This window comes from Gigantopelta aegis, chromosome 2 (assembly GCF_016097555.1).
Source record: "Gigantopelta aegis isolate Gae_Host chromosome 2, Gae_host_genome, whole genome shotgun sequence".
NCBI classification, from domain to species: domain Eukaryota; kingdom Metazoa; phylum Mollusca; class Gastropoda; order Neomphalida; family Peltospiridae; genus Gigantopelta; species Gigantopelta aegis.
In genome coordinates this window covers 40,372,569-40,396,077 of record NC_054700.1, presented here as the reverse complement: position 1 = coordinate 40,396,077, position 23,509 = coordinate 40,372,569, and the positions used below count along the sequence as shown (strand labels likewise).

Sequence of the window (23,509 nt, the reverse complement as noted above, 5' to 3'; positions counted from 1 at the left end):
GATGACCGTCGCGCAAGGTATCACGTAACAAGTTGCCCATCTGGGCTTAAGTGCAATTGGAACTGCACACGGCCTTCTAAAACAATTAATAACGCCACAGGCGAAAAGAATTTAAGAGCATGTACCGTCACAAGGCGCTAACATACAGTATGCAATTTTTTAAATCACCAATTTTTTTTTCATTTCCATTCATAGCGTTAAAAAGTTTGTTTTGTTTAAAGACACCACTGGAGTACATTGATTAATTAATCATCGGCTATTGGATGTCAAACATTTGTTAATTGTCATAGTCATTAGAGGAAACCCACCACAGTTTTCCTAATGCAACAAGGGACTTTTATATGCACTTTCCCACAGACAGAAAAGCACATACCACGGCCTTTGACCAGTTGTGGTGCACTGATTGGAACGAGAAAAACCCTATCAATTGAATAGATCCACTGAGGTGGTTCGATCCTGCGACGCAAGCACCTCACGCGAGCACTCAACTGACAGAGCTAAATCTCGCCTCTCCATTTATAGTTATTCCCTTGCTTATATCCAGTTAATGTTCAAGCATGCTATCCTGGGCACAGACCTCAGCTATCTGGACTCTCTGGTTTAGTGGTTAGAAACTGTTGTTACTGATTAGTCAGAGTGAGATAATGGCAGAGAGGGGAAGGGAAATATGGGTGGGGGGGGGTAATAATTTTGTTTAATAATACTGCTCACCACCCTATATGTCAGAATTACAGAGTCGTTTAACAAAACAAATTGAAACCTGTTCACCATCCACCACCACCCCAGCTCTCATCGCCAGTTTGTTTCATTTCATTTCAACTTATTTTCATGCTTATATCCAATTAAGATTCAAGCACGCTGTCCTGGGCACACACCTAAGCTATCTGGGCTGTCTGTCCAGGACAGTGGGTTAGTTGTTAGTTGGTTAGTGGTTAGTGAGAGAGAAGAGGGTGTAGTGGCCTTACACCTACTCATTGAACCCTTAAGAACTCGCTCTGGGTTGGAGCCGGTATCGGGTTGTGAACCCTGTACCTACCAGCCTATAGACCGAGGCTTAACCACTGCGCCACCGAGGCCGGTACCAGTTTGTCAAACCGATGACTTTAGGGAAAGGGAGAGAACTGTGAATGGCTTACAGTTTTTAAGTAGTTTTAATTATGTGTGATGTCCCATTTGAGAAAGAAAGAGAGAAGTGTTTTATTTAACGACGCACGCACTCAACACATTTTATTTACGGTTATATGGCGTCAGACGTATGGTTAAGGACCACACATATTTTTTTAGAGGAAACCCGCTGTCGCCACATAGGCTACTCTTTTACGACAGGCGGCAAGGGATCTTTTATTTGCGCTTCCCACAGGCAGGATAGCACAAACCATGGCCTTTGTTGAACCAGTTATGGATCACTGGTTGGTGCAAGTGGTTTACACCTACCCATTGAGCCTTGCGGAGCACTCACTCAGGGTTTGGAGTCGGTATCTGGATTAAAAATCCCATGCCTCGACTGGGATCCGAACCCAGTACCTACCAGCCTGTTGACCGATGGCCTAACCACTACGCCACCGAGGCCGGTTTGTCCCATTTGAGTGCCAAAATAAACTTTGTAGATATGTTATGTTTATGAATGTAAATCTAAAAATGAAAAGACAGCTTCAACTCGTTTACTATTGTTGATTCTGACCATGCAGTATACGTTATCATACACAGCGGACGGGATTTAGCTCAGTCGGTTGAGTACTCGCTTGAGGTGCTTGCGTTGCAGGATCGAACCACCGAGGTGGACCCATTCGCCTGATTGGGATTTTTCTCGTTCCAACCAGTGTACTACAACTGGTTAAAGGCCGTGGTGTGTTTTTTCCTGCCTGTGAGAAAATGCATATAAAAGATCCTTTTCTGCATTATGAAAAATGTAGCAGGTTTCTGATGATGATTACGTGTCAGAATTACCAAATGTTTGACATCCAGTAGCCAATATGCTCTAGTGGTGTCGTTAAACAAAACAAACTTCTTTTTGTGTTCATGTAGACTGTTTTTATATGTGTGTATATATCTATCCATGTATCTACCTACCTACCTACCTACCTACCTACCTACCTACCTACCTACCTACCTACCTACCTACCTAGACAGATAGACAGATAGATAGATCAGGGGCCTAATTCACTAAAGTCTCACAACTTTGCGATCTCGCAGTACAATGCAAAGAGGATGCTTTGTTGTCTAATGGAGCCTAAGAAACCTTTGTGAATTAGGCCCCTGGCCCGTAGTCCTGAACAACTTATATTGATTGGACTAATATAGGCATATATAATATAAAGTGTTTTAAAATGTACTGGTATGCATTTTAAGTACAAGTACAGGGCCGTAGCTAGGAATTTTTGTTCGGGGGTGGGGGTGGGGGGGGGGTGGGTGGGGCAACTGAGTAGTTAATAGTCTAAAACTCCTTAAACGGTAAAGAAGAAAATTTTCTTTAATTTTTTTTTTTTTTTTTAATTCGGATTTTGTTCTGCCCCCCCCCCCCCCCCCCCCCCCCCCAGCTACGGCCCTGAAGTATTAATGAAATCGAGTGAATACATTATAAAAAATAATCACGCTAAACCCATCGTCATGTACCAAGCTAATATATCTTGTGATTCGGTGACTTCCCTTGTGATCGTTATCACCAGGCGGCGCGGATGATTCGTCCCCTGTACATTCTGACCACGGGCAATTCGTCCAACACAAATTCGTCCATCAATGACCTCAAGACAATACATACACAACTAAAATCACGTTTGAACGAATTGTTCTCTAAATATCCCACCCACCCCCTTCCCCCATTAAGTTACCATATATTTGCTCCACGGGCTGAATATATTTACGTAAATTTCGTTCACATACTAAATAGCCCTAAATAAGAATGTGCTGTATTGGAATTTGTGCGTGCATGTGCTGTTATATTGGATGAGGATGGTATGCCTATTAAATTTTTATCGTAGCATTTACAAAATAGTTATTAATTATAAAATATGTATGCTATTATTATGTCGGCCACAAACAATTCGTTCTTGCGGACAATATCCTACTGCGATTCAACATTCGGGGTGGTGTCTGTTGTGTATATATGTTGGCAGGTAGGTTGAGGGGCGAACGGCCAGAAATTCTATATACCGGTATTATATCCTGATCAAATATCGCAATAAAGCATGGCGATTAAGTCTGTATACACGTTTAATACTATATTATAAACATCAATGCCATGCTTGCTCCCCCCCCCCCCTCCCCCACTTTCCCCCGACCCAACAAATAGGCCTACTATTCCGTGTCTGTGTCTGGTAGAGATGAAGTGATAGAGGTTTTGGGGCGGGGGTTCCGGTAAGGCGCGTGTTCGGGGGAGGGGGGGGGGAGGGGGTGCTCAAGGGGTTCCAAGCGACTTTTGTTGTGTGCTTTTTTTTAAATATATTTTGAAAAGGAGTATTTAGCGATATACACCCTAAGTCTTAGACACTTCGATCGCCATTTTGTTCGTCTAAACTCGCTCCCCACCACGCACAATGTTCTGTAGGCCTACACGCGCCTGCGGGGGCTATGCTGTCTCGGACATTAAAAAAATATATATATATATATATAAAATAGATGCCCTGAAATGCATTTTCCTGTGTTCTACTATTCATCATGACAAATATTAGTAAATGCGACGCTTTTTAAATGTATTTTCACGACGTACAAATTTTGTATACCTTACGGTACGTACTGTATGTCTTTATGGTGAACATGTATTTATACGTCAAACTCGTGCCAAATAAATAAATAAATTTTAATGATATTGTTTGGCTAATTCGATATGTTTATTGTGTTTATAAGTAATCTTACGTAAAACGTATCGCTTTCAAGATCATATGTTTGAAACAAACAACTATTTATATATGTGTGTAAAATACAATCATCGACTTGACGGAATACAAGTGGACGAAAGGTACGTGGACGAAATGTACGTGGCGATAAATGTACGGCTGCCGAAATGTACAGGGGACGAACCGTCCAGAAAGCGCTAAATTCTGTACTCGCCCAGAAGAGGTCGCTTTCTTTTTCAACGCCGCCATTTTAGACGCCTCGTGTTTTAGAAAGTTTCAAAGAAAATAGTCAACTGTACAGACAAAACGAGCAAGATGCAAAGAGAAGAAGGGTAAACAATTTGTAAAAGATACGAGGTTTCATAAAATATAAAAACCGATGAGCTTAACATATTTTAAATTATTAAAAAATCTATTTTACTAACGACACAAAAGAATTTGAAAATTGTATTGCTTGTTTTAATTGACGCTTATGCACCCATTTGACACAAAATGGGTTATACTTGGTAAGTTGTGCTGCTTAATCCTGAACAAATTAAAACTATTTATACAAACTATTAACTGCAGCTATGATCGACAATGTTTTGCGGCCTTTTAAATTTTTTATATTTTGTTTTGATAAAAGTTGAAACCCGCGACCTTCCGCGGAAGAACTTTCCTTTGGCACTGTCACTAACCCTAACCATGACTCTTTATTAGGCAAAATTTCCTTATTTTCCCCCATAAGAGTTTAATGATAATAATTTTAAAGAAATATTTGTTAGAATAGTCAACATTTATCAAAAATGTAATTCACTTTTGTTTGGCATCTACATATACCTTTTACAATATATATGAAGTATCAATAAAATAATTAATTTTCTTTTTACCCGTTTTTAATATATTTGCAATAAAAAGTCGCATTTTCCCCATCGTTTGTCAAAACGACTCGAAGAGCCAAGTCACGTAACTCTGTAACGCGCTGACCGACATAACATGAAAGTGTGATTCGAAGCCTTTCAAACATTTTACTGGGAAGGTGGAACACCTGTATTTTTAAAACACAAAATTTTTATTATATTGAATTGAATTGAATATTCTTCAGGAGATAGTTTTCAAATGTAAAAGTAGCAGGTTTTCCGAACTTTAAACAAACCGACAATCGCAGGGTTTGCATGGAAGTGGTTCTTAAACAGAACCCATGAGTAATGGAAAGGACCATCACGATGGGATAGGATCTGCAGTGACCACTTCATCCCTTGGGATTGAGACAATTATTTAATGTGGTCGCTAAATATGACACCCTGTTTTTTTTTAAACATCTGTTCCAAGCCTGTATGCACACGAGCTAAACTAGAGCTCAAAAGGGTGAGGGGGGAGGGTACCAGAGCAGGGGCAGCAGTGTAAAATATAGTGGACCGACTTCTTTTAAATTCAATTGAGGAAATACAACAAATATAACCCACAAAAGTGCCTCTTTAAAAAGTGTTAACCACGCACCATCCTTGCAGTTGTGTGGGGAGGGGGTCCACAGGAACCTACCCCCATCAAACTTTTTTTTTAAATATTAAATTTTATAAAATCATATACAGTGTGGTTCTCTCTCTCTCTCTCTCCCCCCCCCCCCCCCCAATCCCAGTATAAAATCCTGCCTACTCCAGTGGAGGGTACCAAGCCTAGAATGATAAAAAAATATGGGATTGTATTTTATAATTAAATACAAACATTTTGTGTGTGTATGTATATGGGTCATTCTCCAAAACTGTATACCAAAAGTGTGACATAGGTCTCAAATGTTAAAAGGTTCAAAAAGCAACAACGGGTATATTTGTGAAGGTCAAGATGTACCATTTGTGATAATTTAAAACAAAAGATACTCCAAATTCAAATTACCATATAACAGGGAGGTAAATGTATTGTAATTCTCAATATCACCCGTGTAACATGGAAACCAAATTTGGTAAAAATTAGGTGTTTTAATTCAACCAATTTAACTTTCTCTCTCTTAACACATGTAAAAGTTTTAAGCAGTGATAGCTTAATCCAGTTGTTATGATGACCAAATGTTAATGAAGTAATTAAGAAGCTGTATTTGACAAATTACGTATCGGCAAATTTTGCAAGTTTTTTTTTCTTTCTTTCAGTTTTGTTAGGAACATAATGAGCATGTATTTAGTTCTGCTTTGTTCATAATATTAATATTTCTGTGCTGGGAAACATGTGTGATCAGTATGAAAAGAATCTATAATTATTTGTTTAAATTAATTCAGAATGATGTATTATGATCACCAATGTCACATGGAAACCAAAATTAGTACGAAACATTAAACATGCTCTAGAAACATCTCACACAATAGTATTACTCAAATAAACAGAAACACAGCAATGTAAGTACCAAGTTCTTTTTATTTATGCTTTAATAATGAAAAAACCCAACATAATTGCATAAACAAAACTGTCCAATCAAAATCAGTTTTGCTAAAAAAAAAAGTTGAAGATAAAAACTAAAAAACTAAAATCTCATAGGTATTAGTGAAAAATTCATACATCTAGGAAGGAAAAAATACACATTCTTGTCCAAAGCTTTTGTAATATCAGTTACTAAAAGTAGAAATTTTTAAACAAAACTGTCAAATCAAAATAAGTATCAATAACAGGCACAAGTAATAGGCAAAAGTGAAGCCACAATCACATGCTCTTGGGGAAGGAAGAAAAAACACCCACTCTTGTTCAAAGTTTTTGTAATATCAGTTCATAAGAACGTTAGTTACTAAAACTAGAAAAGAAAAACCGTATTTGCATAAACAAAACATTTAAATCAAAATTAGTATCAGTAACAGTAAGAAGCATAAGTGAAACATCCATCACATTAAACTACAATATAATCATCCATCACATTAAACTACAATATAATCATTCTTTAAAAACAAAGGCAATGCCACGACCTGGTACGAGTAAAGGAGGCTGAACAATTTCCTGCACCTGGTCTGCTGCTAGCCAAGCACTGTCTGCACAAATGTACTGGTTGGTTTCTGGTTTCAATTTTAAATAATGTAATTTGATGTCACCAGTGGCACCCTCAATGTCCAACACTTTGGCGTAGAAAGTTACAACCCTTTGGCGACCTTTGAGGGCCACTTTCACAAAATCTCCCACCTTCGGAGTAGGATTATTTTTTTCCGTTTGGTGAGGAGCTGGTTCAGGTTCAACTGGTTCAGGTTCTCGTGGAGTGGTGACTGTTCAACTACTTCAGTTTCACTGGGAGTTCTGTTTGTAGTTGCAGCTTGGCTTGGAACAGCAGCAGTCTGAAGAGTATGAGTCTCCAGCGGTCCAGTTGTATGTGTGTTCAGGCATAAACCCAAATCAGACTGACAAGGGACACAGAAGCACGAAAGATGACGCGTGATTACTACTTTGTGCTCCACACACTTAACACAGTGGAGGGAACGGGTCCCCTTCAATGTCTTTACTGGCCGGTTCCTGTCTCTCCTAATATCGCTGCTTGGCACCCAGAAGAAAGATCTTTAAAAATGCTTACATCCACCTTCTGGCTGTTTGTTCAGCGAACTTGCAAAACAGTAATTAAAAAGATCATTCGCATTGGTGATCAAGTGTGAACCAGCTTTGACGGCGGTGGCTGCGTGGTGTTTCACCACGGCACTTTCTCCATCAGAAGGCCCTTTGCCATGGCGCGATCCAAAATAATTTTGTTCGAACGTACAACCAAAGTCTGCGAGAGCACAAGAGATGTCCGAAAAAGGGCCCTTCGATTTATATTGGCTCGCACAGCCATCCGTCCATTGGATGATGTGGTCCAGCTCCAATCCCCGGGTATTCCTTAGATGGTCAATGGCGACTTTGGTGAAGTGGAAGACTGCATTGAAGTCGTGGTGTCTATCGTCGCTTATGAACACCAGGGACTCGGAGATGGTCTCCTCGCAGAACGGGCAGACATAGTACGTGACTATGGGATGAACTGTTACTTGCTCATGATACCAGTGTGCTGCTTGGACTTCATCCTGGTTTGAGCAAGTAAAGTTCTCTGCAAAGTCGAGAACCATGCTAACCGTGGTTCGCGGAAAGGGTGTTGTTTTTCTCATCGATTCAAACTGACGATGCTGCCAATCAGCTCTGAAGAGGTGGCCAGCAAGGAAGGTGACCTCTGCCCTCAGTTCTACCATTAGTTCCTCCATTGTCCCCTGCTTTTTCATCAACATCTTCCGCGTTACCTGAAATACCAGAACATGTCTATCAATAGTTTACTCAGAGAACAATGAAAATGTCAAAAATGTTAAGAAATACACAATGAATTATATTAACCAATAATAAATGTAACAATACCTTAACACAACAGGTTATGCGACATATGACCACTCCACCATTAGTCTACAGGGGTGCAAACTCTTTCGTCAGAATTTTTACTCGCATTTGGCGAGCGGGCAAGTACTTTCTACACCCCTGGTCTAATTCTGATACGGAGCAAGGGAATTTTTATATGCACTTAACCTTAAGACTACATCATAAAACAATATACATGTACCAGTTGGAATTGGAAACCAGATTGATCACTGAAGGTTACACCGCAAACAAGCACTTTATCACAAAGCCACATTCATCCCCAATAAATCATCTAAAATAATTTTGCACTTAAAATAAACATCTAATACTAATAGTATCATTGCTTAGTTACTGTCATCAATTCAAAGAATTAAGGAAAAATTACCCTTTTTCCGTTGACAATATTAGCTTGACACTCCCACTTAGTCCATGGCAGCTGACCCTGGTGACGGAGAAGTGGCTGCAGGTGGTCATCTAACTTGTCAATGCTGCAGGTGCTGCACTCCCTGTATGCACACACTTTTTGCCATGCCCCGTTTTCTCTGTCACATGTGATTATATCCACTGCATGGTACACATGCCGAACACGACAATTGTTGTCCACTCTAATGGCAAGTTTGTTGATGGTGTGAAGCTTGAGTTCCACATTTGTGCAATATTCGCACAAGCATTGTCTCAATGTAGCCTGTCGCATGGGTCGCACATTGGAGGGCCGACACTTGGCAAAATGAGAAAAACTTATGTTTTTGCCACTCTCTTCCACGAACTTGGTATGCAAGTCTGTTAGTGGCATAGACAGAACAGATGCACACTTGCCAGTTTTCTTAGAAACCAGCTTTTTTTCTGGCAGAGGACAGGAAACTTCTTCAAAGAAAGCAGCTGTTTCTCTCTCCAGTTTCTTCTGCTTTTTCCTTCTTGGTGACAGGCTGCCTATATTCATTATTTTGGCCAGTCTTCCGGTGCACGCCAAGAAGTCTGCTGCTTGTACGAATGGAACGGTATTTATGGCACACCGATATCAAAACATTGCGCCTAACCTGATTGGCTTTTGTGCGCTTTCTTGATAAAGTTTGCAAGTCTTTCAGCAGTTGATTGCCAAGTTGATTTTTAAACTTCTCAGCGGTTTTCAGCTTTGAGCTAAAGCTAAAAAGTGCCCGTTTCCTTGGTGTTGCTGATAATATCACATCGTTGAGCTTTCTCACAAATTTTTTTGGGCTGGAAGGAAATAAACTCTCTGCCCTTGACAACGCTTTTCTCTTCGCAGCAGGCGTCCTGTTATCCTCTAATGTGGTATATGCCTCACATTCTGTCGGTTTAAAAAGAGCTACCTTAAGAGGAGTCTTGCTAATTAGAGTTGCTTCTTTCTTCTCCTTATATCTCTCACGGCGGACTTCATTTATCCTCCGTTTTTTCTGTTTCTTTTCCCTTTCCGTTTTCTTTCCCCACCACTCTTGTTTTTGCTTTCTCCATTTTTCCCGCTGTTCATCCTGAGCTGCCCTGGTCTGCCTGGGCTTTTGTTGCTGTTCCTCTGCTAATTTCTTTCTTTCACGCATTGCCCGCATTCTCAATTTTGTTTGTTCTCTTTGTAGAATGCGTCTTTCTTCAGAAGTATTCTGACGGTAGGCTTTACTAGATTGTCTGCAATTTTCCAGATAGGCATCATATTTTTCAGGATTGTTAATTTTCATTTTCTTTTTCCAATCTCTGGTAGCTTCAGCGCCCGTTTTTTTGTGGTTGCAGAAGAGGTGGTTTCTCTTGTTCATCGGCTGGTTGTTGCTTAGCAGCAAGCCTGCTGCTTTGTCGATTCGACATGGTGATGGGTTGTTACTGCAAAAAATATTTGAAATGCTACAAATATGAAACTGAAGAAAAACAGTCACTTCATTAATTCAGTTCATGCATTGTGAATATAATTTCTAATTATTTGTTTCAGCAGTGAATGAACAAATAGTGTCAGATTTTTAATTATGAATAAATTTGGTTAGTTTGCCACTCTCCTAATACTTTCCAGGGGAGTGATAACTTGCTTTTCCTGGCAAAGACGGGAACATTGCTACTGTTGTATTAAACAAATCATGTCAAATGGAAATAAATATTCATTATCAAGTTATAAGCCCTCACCTCCCTCATTGTAATACTTTGCCAAAATAGTTATTTGGGGGGGGGGGGGGGGGGGAGTGAACACACATCTGTTTATTAATGTTGTATAAATTTATATACCAGAAAATTTATTTTGAATCAATTTTGTCATAAAGGGATATAAACATCACTACAGAGAAGCAATCACATCATATTCTCTTCCAAGTGACGTACGATATATACACAGTCATATTTTACGGTACAATTTCATTTTCATTAAATACATTTACATCAAAGCATTCAATTTAAAAGCAGTTTGTGCAGCTGAAGATTAATACAAGAATACACACATAATTGTAAAGAGACAAGTGTGATAACACCCGTATGTACACAATCGAATGTACTACGTAACATGGATGCCGACATTTTTTACTTCCATGTGACGAAGAATATGACAGTCATGTTTACCTCCTGGAATAAATACAGTTATATCTAATTCTTGCGTGAAAAGTACATAAGCATAAAAGTAACACCATAAAATGTTTTTTAATGCATCAGCTGTAGTAGCTATTGCCTAAAAATGCTCGGTATGAAAAAATTCAAATCGATATTAATACGTCACAAAGAGGACATAATTTTCAACTTCCGTGTGACGAAAGCTATGGCCGGACCAAGTTTTCTCTCAAAAATGAAACATTATTATCTTTAACTATTTTTAAAATATATATATATACAGCCCGACAGCAACAGATTTGCTTATACTATACTTAAAGTTGTATAAGTGATAATATCATTAAATTTCAGCGTAAACAAACAAATCCGGATCGCCTACGTCACAAGGAAGTCGACATATCGACTTCCGAGTGACGAACGATATGATCAAGCAATAATTTGCTTTTTAGAATAAATACTGACTACATCTAACATTTTGGTGATCACACACACATAAATCATAAATCCGGATACAAGGTATATTTCTACTAAATAGAAAGCTGAATGATTGTAGCTGTAATCGAATTTCAGTGTACATTTAAATTGTGATTTGGATAGTAATTCTCAACATGATCGATAGACCAACATACCTTAGCCAGAGGATTAATGAAAACAAACAATAAAATAGGTTAATTACACATAAATATAATCAAAGAATTATAGAAATACGTTCTGGAAATACTTTTTCCAATCAAATCTTACCTTTTGTACAGCAGAGATGTGCAGTTTCGCCTGGAAATCACCAACGTCACAAACGCCACTCGTTGGAAACCATGAACAAATTTTCTTTTGCGCGCCAAAAACAAACACGTGGCCGAGAAAAGTACACATGATTATCTCTCCGCCGATAAGGGCGACTTAATCTGTGACAAAATAGGCCCTACTTGTTTTTAATTATTAAGGAAAATCGGATTTTAAAAATTTCAACGTCACTTCATATACAAGAAACGAAAGCTACAAAAAATATTTAATGACTAAAATACACCATTTGGATGCAGTATTGATATTTAAGTACTCTGCTACACAATCCGTACATGGTGTGTTGCCTACACACAACTAAAAATAGTTCCATCTGGTTGTCGCTGTCTTTGTTGTTAATGTGAGCACGTGGTGTGTAAATCAGAAACGGTGCGTGACGTTGGTGATGACATTAAAATGTTATTAATATTTTTTACATGCGCCATTTTTTCGATACAAGTACTTTATTAGCATCATAAACATGTTACAACTGATAGATTAAAATATCACAAAATGTTTTTATGGGTGCTGTTTAATTGTAATTCCCGATTCTTTCAGAGGTTATGCGCGATGTCCCAGATTTTCGCGCCATTTTCGATGTGAATTTGCGACATTCAGTCAAATATAACACACACAAACATACTATTTCAATTTTTTTTTTATCTTTAATATCTTTCACATCAATATGCAGCAATTAACAATTAAAACATATACAATAATATTTAAGAAATATTTGACAAGCATGGTTTAAAGTGGACGACCCTTTATGGTACACAGTTTTAAAGAACGACCCATATATACTGTCAAAAAAGAAACAGGCGAAATATTCATGGAATTATCTCTTTAATACAAAGTGGCATAATTTCGTTATTTATGATTGTATCACAGCCAAATTTGACATGAGTATCTGACAATGTTCTTGCTGTGGACTGACGGCAGTGGAGGCATTTTCTTGGCATAGACTGAATGGATCTCGGAATCCTAATCCATTCTTCCTGCAGTGCATGCGACAGTTACAAAAGCGTCTAAGGCTCCTGGTCACGCTGGTGTACACGTCTGTCCATAGATGTTCAATGGGGTTGAGATCTGGTGATCTTGATGGCCATGGCAGCACATTAATGTTCTCATTCTGTAGGAAATCCATTGTTACATGTGCCGTATGCCTGGCATTGTCCTGCTGAAAGAGTTCCCTCAGTCGATCCAAAATGGGAAGCATGTGACAGCGAAGGATTTCGTCCCGTTAACGTACAGCTGTCAGGTTGCTGTATACGAATACAAGTTCACTTCTGCCGGTGTATGAGATGGCTCCCCGCATCATGACACTCCCTCCACCAAATCTGTCAATTTGGGCGACACAGTTGTTGGCAAAACATTCATTGTGGCATCTGTAAACACGTTGTCGTCCATCACGTCGCTTCAGTTGTTATGCAAGGTATTCCACTTCTGGGCCGGTCTTCAGCTGATTGAAACTGCTGGTACCAGTCCCAGAGACGTGAAATGGTGCTCTGATAGACGTTCATGTGGTGTGCGACTGCTGACTGCAATTCACCTAACTGGAGGTAGCCTATTACAATGTTTACAATCGGCAGGCTTAGGCTTGGCATTTTGTAACTCGTCTACGTCAAAATGGAAATGAGGCATTGCAAGCATTGCAGCTTTAAATACCCATCACTACCCCAATCTTATCCCAGAATTTCAAGTGCATTTGCCAAAATATGACCATTTAATGCTTATTTCCTGCAATTGTCGCACAGCGTGCATTAAATCTGTTTTAGGGTGCATTTGGGCATGCTGTCCCATTGCAGGAACATTAACAAACATGGTCATTCAGCAACATTGTACAAAAAACCCCAATGTTTTGTAAAAATCAAACACTTCTTTCTTTATCACCAATGCGTTTCTTTTTTGACAGAGTACAAGCCTTGAAATAAGCGGTCGGTCACGGTCATTGTCCGGTACAAATTTGTAACTTGACGGTAACAATGTCGATTGCGCCAGTCACCATGTCCGAAGCTCACTTTGTAGTAAAAGCCGGCTGTTTTGGAGTCGAATACACTTAATGCACCGATTAAAAAAAAATTTGATTACGAATGAAAAAATACAAATGTGTACCAGTGGGATTCGAACCTGTTCGCCGGGGCACTTGACAGTCCAACACGAAGTTCATCTACAGTCCGCGTACCTGTTTAGTAGGATTTTTTATAGTCTCGATTTTGCGGGAACTTACATTGTGAAAAGTAATGTCATGCATATTAGTAATTGACCTTTCGTACTTAGCGTATACTTCCTGTGGCGTTTTCGTTTAAAGTTTGCAATTCAAATTGCCTCGTGGTTAACAATTAAAGGATGTTGAACAAAATAACTTCAGTCTTTGCTGTAAAAGAACATATAGGTACCAATAATGACAAATCAACTGTCACTGTTCCCAGTATCCGCGACGGGCAGCCGCCGATTAAATTGTCCCCCAAAAATTCCCTAACGAATATCCCGCAGAGTAGTATCTTAAAATCTAGCACTGAACTAAAATGGTAAAAGGAGTATTTAGTTAAAACAAATGCCTCTTTGTGGCTACAGTTTGAAGAAAACACCAACGGCGAGGTTACACTTATGACGTGCTCATTCTGAAAAACATTTAAAAAAGAAATGCAGTATAATCACGATTTTTCGGACGTATGGATCAAAGAGTCCACAAATCTGCGTGTGTCAAATGCTAAAGATCACTCGGCAACCAAAAATACAGAATATTACCACAAACAAGACACTGATAACATTGAAAAAAATGGATAAATGGATGAGTCTGAGTCGGATCATCATGAATCTGAAAGTTCAACACAAAGTGATAGTGACAACAGTTTCATGGGTTTTCTTAATCCCTATCCTAACCGGCCGCGAGCGATTATTTTAGAAATCATTGACTTCCATTGCCGCATCCTAACTGTAGCATCCTAACTGTACGCATGATTTCTAAAATAATCGCTCGTGTAGCTCGCGGCTGGTTAGAGGATACAGCTTTACCAGAGGACATATATTAATGCATCATAGACTAGTAAGTATGTCACAATAATAAATGTCATCATTTGGTGACTATTGCCTTAATTGCTGCATTGGTTATTTAGTAATTAAATATATCAATTATTAAACACAAAAATTTATTTCATTTTTATTTACAATGTTTTGTGACAGGTACAATTTCTTTCATGTCAGGCACAAATTGATTGGTGCAGGACATTGTGTCAGGTACACTAAAATGTTTTATTTCAAGGCTTGAGACTATATATTCTAAGTTATACATTGAGCATATATACATATATTCTAAGTTCTACACTGTTAAGTATAATCCTTTTTCTTTTGTTTTCAGAAAACTTTTTGTTGGTGGACTCAGCTGGAACACTGATCAAGGTTGGTAGCTTTTTGGACCACGTTTCCATTATAATAAGTAGCTCATCTTGATATAAATTATTAAATTCTCCGATTCACGTGATTGTCTAGCTTGATTCTGATATATATACTGAACAAAAAAAAGAAACTTCCAATTTGTACATATAGTATTTGTTGTGTTAAAGAATTCATTGTGTAATGAAATTATATAGGTAGTATTAGCCTTGAGCTGTATTATCAAGATTCATGAATTTTATCGATTATTTTTGCACTGTTAATCATCGACAACGTGAAATTCAACTTTCACATGCATGCATGGTTCGACATGTCCTGTGTAGTATTCGGTCAATTTGTTTTACTTGTCTTACTGACATTGTTGTCAAGTGAACGAAAACGCTTTTTTTTTTTACATACCCAATAATTTACGCGAACGGGCGATTGGCATACTTGATGCTGGCATGTTGGGAGTTCTAGTCGAGCGATACGAAATCTTCGCATAAGATTTCGAACGGCAGGAAGCACTAACGACTTGCCACATCGTGGACGTCCACGTGTTACAACGCGTGGTCAAGACTGCTATATCATGAGCACACATTTGCGCAATCGATTCCAAACTGCTGCTGCTGCTAACACCTGGTCTTCATAATAACCGAATCAGTGGGCAAACTGTTCATAATCGTCTGCGGGAGAACGGTTTATATGCATGACGTCCTTACGTCGGATGCATTTTAACGCAACGTCATCGTCTTAATTGGGCACGTGTACACACTCGTTAGATATGGCGACGCTGGAATACCGTTCTTTTTTTCGGATGAATCCAGATTTTCTTTACAACGTGATGATGGCAGGGTGCGCGTCTACCGTAGGAGATGTGAACGCTATGCTGACTGTTGTGTTCTTGAATGAGATCGTTTCGGGGGTGGGGGTTGTCATGGTCTGGGCAGCCATTGCCCATGGTTATCGCTCATCACGTCGTTCCTCTGTTCCATAACGCCAACATTTAAATTTTTCAGCATGATAATGCCACCTCTCATACAGCTAGAGACACTGTAAATTTTCTTAGGACAAATAACATTGATTTCATTGATGACTGGCCCGCTAAAAGTCCTGATCTCAACCCCATCAAGCATGTCTGGGATCGTCTGGACAGACGATTGAGGCGTCGTCCCAACCCACCCGCTAACGTCAACGAACTTCGTCAAGGCCTCATTCAGTAATGGAACAATATTCCACAGGCAGAAATCAAACACTTTAGTCAATTCTATGGGCCTGCGATGCACTGCAGTGGTCAATTCAAGAGGAGGTCATACCCGTTATTAAGTGGGTGTTTTTTGTTTAACCCCTACCACACTTGGTCAAAATTTCTCCCAGTTTCTGTTAAAGCCGCACACCCTAGTTCCATCCAGCGAAAATAAATTATAATTTGGTTAATCTACAAACCTGTAACACTTAGATCACGTTTTTATTAAATGGAGTGAAAAAGCAGGTTTTATATCGATAAATACCATGGGAATCCCCATGTCCCAATTGCTTGAAATAATTTTGAAAGTTTGTATTCTGATGTCACCGGTAGATGTCGCTCGAAGCACAACAATGCCTACGTCACGACAAATTTCACAGACTTGGGGTGCGTTCTTTTTACCTCACCTGGACATGTTCCAACTGTTCTGTCCTGGTTGTATCCCCTCTCCAGATATCGTAAGAATTATTGGTTTTAAGGGTTTGTAACGTTTTGTATTGAGATACTTACTTGTCTGAACTTTATTGTTACTGAAAATGTTCACGAACTGTGAAGAAAAATCTCACAAATGAACAACAAATCGGATGTTGATTGCGCGAACCGTGCACGAGAAAACAAACCGAACCAAAATGACAACGGTCACGTGGTATACCAACGTCGGTGACATTGAAATGGAAATATCCCATCTAAAAATAGATTAGACCTAGTCTGCTCAACTGTTTTTTTCTCAAACGTGCGTCCGTTTTTCAGAAATACGAAAAATGCATTTTGTGGTATTACAAACACCAGGATTACCAAAAAACACTTCAGGTGAATGGAAATGTATATTCTAAATAATAAACGGTAAGTGAAGGGCAATTTTATTTGTGAAAAAATAGGTTTAATAGCGAAAAACAACGCCGTAATGGTTAACAACTAGCCGTAACTAGGGTGTGTCCCTTTAACCTATGGCCATGATTTTTGCACCAAACGATGCATCATGGAACACACTTTAAACGCATATATAACAATTATTCCCCCGGTTTGTTTTCATCAAGTTAAGTTCAAGCAAAGTTAGCGGAAGTTTCTTATTTTGTTCAGTATATATTGTTGGTATAATATAATGTCCAAATTTATTTTCAAATCGCCTGGCTGGTGATGCTTTGGAATAATTGGAAAACGACTCCGGGTTTCTAGAATATGGTTGACAAATTCTTAAGTTTTGAGTCCTGAAGACAATCTAACTTCAATATTTCTGACCATATGCTCAAGATGAAAAATATGAATTATTGAAACCACTGCATTTTAGAGCTTGTTGACTAGGTTATAGGCAGACTTTTTGACCTCAACCCTGTTAAATATATTATTTTTAGGACTGGTTTAATGCATGTTGCAGACTTTTTTGTTTTACCATCATGTTTTTTAATTATTTCTTACAGATATGTTGCGGGAGTATTTCAGCAAATATGGCGAGGTTTCTGACGCTGTTGTTATGAGAAACACAGAAACTGGCAAGTCCCGTGGCTTCGGCTTCATCTCGTTCAGAGATCCCTCCGTGGCAGAAATCTGCATTCAGGCAAAGCACATGATTGACAACAGACAGGTAATCTGAGTTAACTAATTGCTGATTTTTATACATAGTGGCTACAGTATTTAGTAGTAGGTAATATTGTTTAAATAAATTGGCTACTTTTTAATAAGTTTCAAGGAAATGTCTCAAATATCTGAAAATTGTTTCAACAAAATTCTTTTCAGTGTGAGCCTGGAAAAGTTGTTAATATGATTGTACGCAGGTAACTGATTGTTCATTTGCATGAATTATATTTGCATAATCTAATCAATTACCGCAAATTAGCATTGAACTTGGTTATAATCTGGAGTTTTCCACTTTTTTATTTCTGAACTCTAAGATTGTATGACACAGGCAGGCAAACACAGCAACAGTTTACGTGAATTATGTGCCCTGTAACCTGTTATTCTCCCAATGTAGGAACTTAGTCTTGTTTTGTTCTGCTTGGTTGAATGTTGGCATGCCTGCCTTTTTGTTGGTATTTTTATGAATCACGTTTTTTGTTAAAATAATGCAAAATTCTTATTATTTTTAGGTTGATGCCAAACCTTGTAATACCAAAAGCGGAAGTAGGGTATGTATTATCATTATTTATCAAGCTAGTCATACTTGATATTTTAAAATAAGTGGTATACTGCTATCCTAGTTAATTGTAAAACGTTCCTAGTCTTATCTCTGGGAATTGGCTTTCTCTCGTACTACTATGCTAAATGCTAGATAGATTTATTTTTTAAAGAAAGAATTTGAAGAAAATTCAACTGCACAATTGTTAGAAGTTTGTCCTTTACCTAACTTGCAACCTTTATGGATCGCTAAGAGAATATTTTTGCTAGAATTATAAAAAAATTTTATTTAGCATTTTTTATTTGTTGTTGGTAAACTGTAGTTATCATACTGTCAAAGAAGCTTTCAATTCATAAAATGACCTACTTCTTTCACCATTGTTTCCTTCTGTTACAATTTCTATGATGGTAAAGATGATACAAAAATATATTATTCGCTTTTTTCAGGGAGGAGGTGGTGGTGGTGGTGGTGGTGGTGGAGGAGGAGGAGGAGGAGGTGGAGAAGGTGGTGGCCGAGGTAGAGGTGGACCACGCCAACAACGTCCCGAGTACAATGCACCCACAAACAAGATATTCATTGGCGGCATTCCAGCCAGTGCATCGGAAGATTCCATCAAGAGTACATTCAGTCAGTATGGAAACGTAAGTGAAACGTTGGAAATGTCTTATATGTCTAACACATCTTCCTGATTCTATGAGCAACCACTGGAAACAGTTGTATGTATTTAAAAAAAAAAGAGATTTGATTATCTGAGAAATATTTATATCACGGTTTGTTGTAAAGCGTACACTTGTGTTAACCTCATATTTTGTAGTGTTTGGTTTGTATGCTCACAAAAAAGTTGACAATTGTGAATACAGTAGGTGTATTTTACTTTTTCAGGTGACAGAAGTGGTAATCATGATGGATAAGGAAGCTGGCAGATCACGAGGTACTTGAAATATGATTTGTTTATTTTTTTATTTAGACTTAAACTGGGCCTGTTCACTTGATGTACAGTACTAAGACAATCCATACTAGTCGGGTAAGTGTGATTTTTGGTGCAACTTTGATGTGTACACCAATACTTGGAGCCCTTAATAATTAAAAAACTATAGATGTGGCCACAAGAGTTTTGGAAAAGACTTCATATCAAATCACTGAGTATGCAGTAAGTGGAAACTGAAAGAAAACAACTTTCTTACATTATCCTCATCGGCTATGGATAGCCTGTCTGTTCTAATTAGTATGAAGGAAACGGGTACTTGAGCTTTAGGACTTTTTAAGGTAAGGACTTTTTATAGAAAAAAATACTTGGTTTATTAGCATTTCAGTTTGTAAATGGTGCATAAATCTTTACTATAAATCAGGGGGTTACACAGGTAATCGATTGACAAATACCTTCTTTTTAAAACAATGTGCATGGGTTCTTTTTGCTTTTAAAGTTAAAAATAATAACCATTAAAATTAGAATAAAATGTGTGTAGTAGCAGCATTGTTTATATTGAGAATGTATTAGTGGTGTGTATTTGATCTTATAACTGGCGTCGTGGCAGGCCATCGGTCTACAGGCTGGTAGGTACTGGGTTCGGATCCCAGTTGAGGCATAGGATTTTTAATCGAGATACCGACTCCAAACCCTGAGTGAGTGCTCCGCAAGGCTCAATGGGTAGGTGTAAACCACTTGCACCGACCAGTGATCCATAACTGGTTCAACAAAGGCCATGGTTTGTGCTATCCTGCCTGTGGGAAGCGCAAATAAAAGATCCTTTGCTGCCTGTCGTAAAAAGAGTAGCCTATGTGGCGACAGCGGGTTTCCTCTAAAAACTGCCAGAATGACCATATGTTTGACGTCCAATAGCCGATGATAAGATAAAAAATCAATGTGCTCTAGCGGCAGTGTTAAATAAAACACTTCTTTTTTCTTTTTTTTATCTTATATCTTATATTTTGGGTATTGGTAATATTTTTGGGGTGTGCACATTTCTGATGCCTCTTTGGCAACATTATTGTGCTGTGCAGTAGGGGCCTTACAGGAAGCAGAATAGTTAGCTTGTTTGGTTTGTATATCACCACTTGCATAACATTATAAAATCAAATTTGTGTTTGATTTGATAGTTGAATTGCACAGGTATGTAGATGCACAATGTTACAGGTTTATGTATCCAGACTGTTCTTTGATTTTATTTTATTTTTATTTTATGTATACGCATTTGACAATTCCATAGTATTTATATATCTAGTAGCAGGTTCCATTTGTTTATTACTTTAAAGCTGTAAGGGACCTTCAAACATCTGTCACATTAATAGTACTAATACTGTAAGAGTTATTACTTAATGCAACAACTTTATTCATTTGTGTTTATTTTCATGATGTATTTAGTGAAAGGTGGTTGTGCTAGTCTAACCGACCTCGCACCGTGGATTATTGTTTAGATGGACATTAAAATGTTAGTTTTTAAGGTTACAAACTTACATATGTCAATTTGGTTGATTTAAGTTGTTCATCATTACCAATGATTTGTTATTTAGAGTATTAATCTTTGCTTTCCCAACTGCTCAAAATATTAGTGTTTTATTTATTTATCTCGAATGTATTTTATTATTGTTATTATTAACTGGGTTTTTTACAAGATGCTTGGTACTATTTATGCCACTAGTAAAAGTGTTTGCACCATTCAGTGTACATTTATTATATTAAAGATCTATGGCTGAGTTTGTAAATACACAGGCTTTGACTATGAATATACGTTTTTAAAATATTTTTTAATGAATGCCAATGGAGTGAAACAGTGTTACACTAAACAAGTGGTCTCCAGTTGGCGAAAAGATAACCAAAAATAAAATTGATCTTTCTTCAAATCAGTATGTGCTAATTGACTAAACAAACTATTTACTACCCATCAATGTCCATTAATCCTTTTAAGAAAACATTTGCAAGACGGGCTTTGTCCATGTTGACACTGTTTCACTGAAGCTTTGCTGATTTTTATAATGTTCTTGTCCAATTTTCCCACACTAAGCAGTTACGTCTTATTTCAACTAATAATCTTGTATTTAAATTTTGAAGCATTTTCATACAATTAAAATTGCTTAACCCTTAAAGTTTTCTGGCGCCTAATATAAGTTATGCACACATTTACTCTTTGCACAGTAATGTGTCTTGATAAAAAGATACTGGAATTTTAAAGGTACAACATGCGTGTAAAATTATTGCTATTCTTTCAACCAGAGCTTCTAGATTATGGTAGCCCCACTCACACGGCTAGTGATATTCAATTTTGGGCTAGTAAATAACTACTATTGCCATGCCTGACAGGGCTTCTAGATTATGGTAGCCCCACTCCCGTGGCTAGTGATATTCAATGTTGGGCTAGTAAATAAATACTATTGCCATGCCCAGTGGCTAGTGAAAAAAAGTTGTCAAATGCTGCATTTGTCCTGTTTTGTAAATATGAATATTTACACACACACACACACACACATCAGTGTTTTTAAGCTCCATATCCCTCTAGGTGACGTATCCAATTATTACCATTAGTAAAATTGTATTAACTTAGTAAAGTAGGGCTAGTGAATTTTTAATTGTGGATAGTAAATTCTTAAAATTACTGATCCTATGGCTAGTAGATTTCATAAAAATTCTAGAAGCCCTGTTTCAACATTTACTGCAATGTTTCTTGTTCTTTTATAATGCTAATTAAGTACCCTGAGTTTGAGGAATGTTTTGTGAGAGGTGTGTTTCTTCTTGCCTTGACTTAAGAGGATAGGCAGGACTGTTTCTGATTATGCTTTTAGTGTTGCTGAAGTTGCAAATCAGTTTTTATCATGGTTACATCATTGGATATGCGTAAATTTGATGCTAAGGTTTATGAACAGTCTACTAACACCAAACCTGTTTATTGTAAGCAAATTATTAAAAACTTTCGGAGACATTATCTTTTAAGTTTGCCATGAAGAGAAGCAACTGTATAATTTCTGTAAAAAACAACCCAATTTGCATGTTACTAAATTTCAGAATAGGGTATTGTGAAACAAATTCACTCTTTTATTACTAACATCAATAGTCAAGGCTTGTGTATCTTATTTACAGACATTGAAGTAGACTTTGTACATAGCGTGTTTGACCTTACAGTATCTGAATTCAATTTTAGTTACTCTTTAGAGTTCTCTTATTTTGACAATAGTTTTGTTCTTGAAATAAAGTAGAAAGGTACACAAAATTAGTTTGTGAGTTCAGTAACACATTTATAGTGTGAAATTTTATAACGCCAGAAATATTTTGAGCAAAGTTGGTAATCTATTATTACAGTTCAGGGTTTATGTTAAGTACCGGAAACTTCAGCAGTGTGCATACAAGTCATCGGCGGAAACCGGAGCCTCAACAGTGGAGTCGTGTGTCTTATTGTGCATTTTGTTCATCTCTTTAATGTTATATTATCAACTAGGATTTGGGTTTTTGACTTTCGAGACTGAGGAGAGCGTTGATCAAGTTTGCCAACTACACTATGTTATCTTGGACGGCAAGAAGGTTATCCTTTACATTAATTCATTTTCATCACGTTACTTGAGTTATCTGGTTAATTTTAACACTAATTGCAGTGATTATATTACGTTATATTTATATATATATATATATTTATTTATTTAAGAATTTAGAGTATTGCCTGTAATTATTCAAGTTTAGATATTAATTATTTATATACATTAATTACAATTAAACTGGTTTGTTTACTGTTGTTTTTGAAACTTGTGCATGCTTTATTCAGTTAGCTACATGCTGAGTATGTTGATACGTGTGCCAGATAAAATATATCACTTAGATACTTCCAGTGAAGTTGCCAATTACTTGGTGGTCAGTAGTAAAATAATTCATTTGATTATTTTATGAGCTTACGTTCTGACCATACTTATGTAAACTGATTTAAAGATCTTGTTAGTTTTATTTATTGCTAGTTTTCAATTTTGAATAGTAATACACTTATTTGTTCACAAGATTATTATTATTAATGTCTCTTGCTGTACAGTAGTAAAATTACAACACTATTCACTTCAATTTTGTTGTTTGCAATCCCGTTCTAACTAGCTTTGTTGCTGATTATGTATATAGCATTGAATGACTTCTTAGTACCAACCTTTTATGTACTTCTTGGTGCTTTAATTTTAGTTTTTTAAATCTAAAATAAGGGGAAATTGATGGATATAAACACTGTAGCGGTGCACAAGATGTATAATTAGATTTTTTAAAATTATTGTTATTGTTTTCCAGTGATGAGAGTGGACCTTAAATGAATATTGAAATTTAACTGAATAGCTCTGCTCATATTGAACACTTGTATA

The 23,509-nt window shown here is 37.5% G+C and overlaps 2 protein-coding genes across 6 annotated transcripts in view; one reads left to right on the top strand and one right to left on the bottom strand.

Moving 5' to 3' along the window:
- Positions 1–4,045: 4,045 nt before the first annotated feature.
- LOC121385463 (glycine-rich RNA-binding protein 3, mitochondrial-like) overlaps positions 4,046–23,509 on the top strand; it is a 37,138-nt gene continuing 17,674 nt past the window's right edge. For all 5 annotated transcript variants that reach the window (XM_041516191.1, XM_041516183.1, XM_041516176.1 and 2 more), the window contains exons 1-7: positions 4,046–4,165; positions 14,818–14,858; positions 17,496–17,659; positions 18,162–18,200; positions 18,637–18,831; positions 19,073–19,121; positions 22,618–22,700. In XM_041516191.1, the coding sequence (XP_041372125.1) occupies positions 4,149–4,165; positions 14,818–14,858; positions 17,496–17,659; positions 18,162–18,200; positions 18,637–18,831; positions 19,073–19,121; positions 22,618–22,700 (588 nt within the window). In that variant the 5' untranslated portion in view covers positions 4,046–4,148. The remainder of the gene's footprint in view (positions 4,166–14,817; positions 14,859–17,495; positions 17,660–18,161; positions 18,201–18,636; positions 18,832–19,072; positions 19,122–22,617; positions 22,701–23,509) is intronic.
- LOC121385498 lies at positions 7,056–9,902 on the bottom strand. Its single transcript, XM_041516201.1, has 2 exons — positions 8,536–9,902; positions 7,056–8,041 (listed from the first exon to the last, which is right to left on the bottom strand). The coding sequence occupies exons 1-2, from the start codon at positions 9,088–9,090 to the stop codon at positions 7,337–7,339; spliced, it is 1,260 nt and encodes a 419-aa protein (XP_041372135.1). The 5' UTR covers positions 9,091–9,902; the 3' UTR covers positions 7,056–7,336.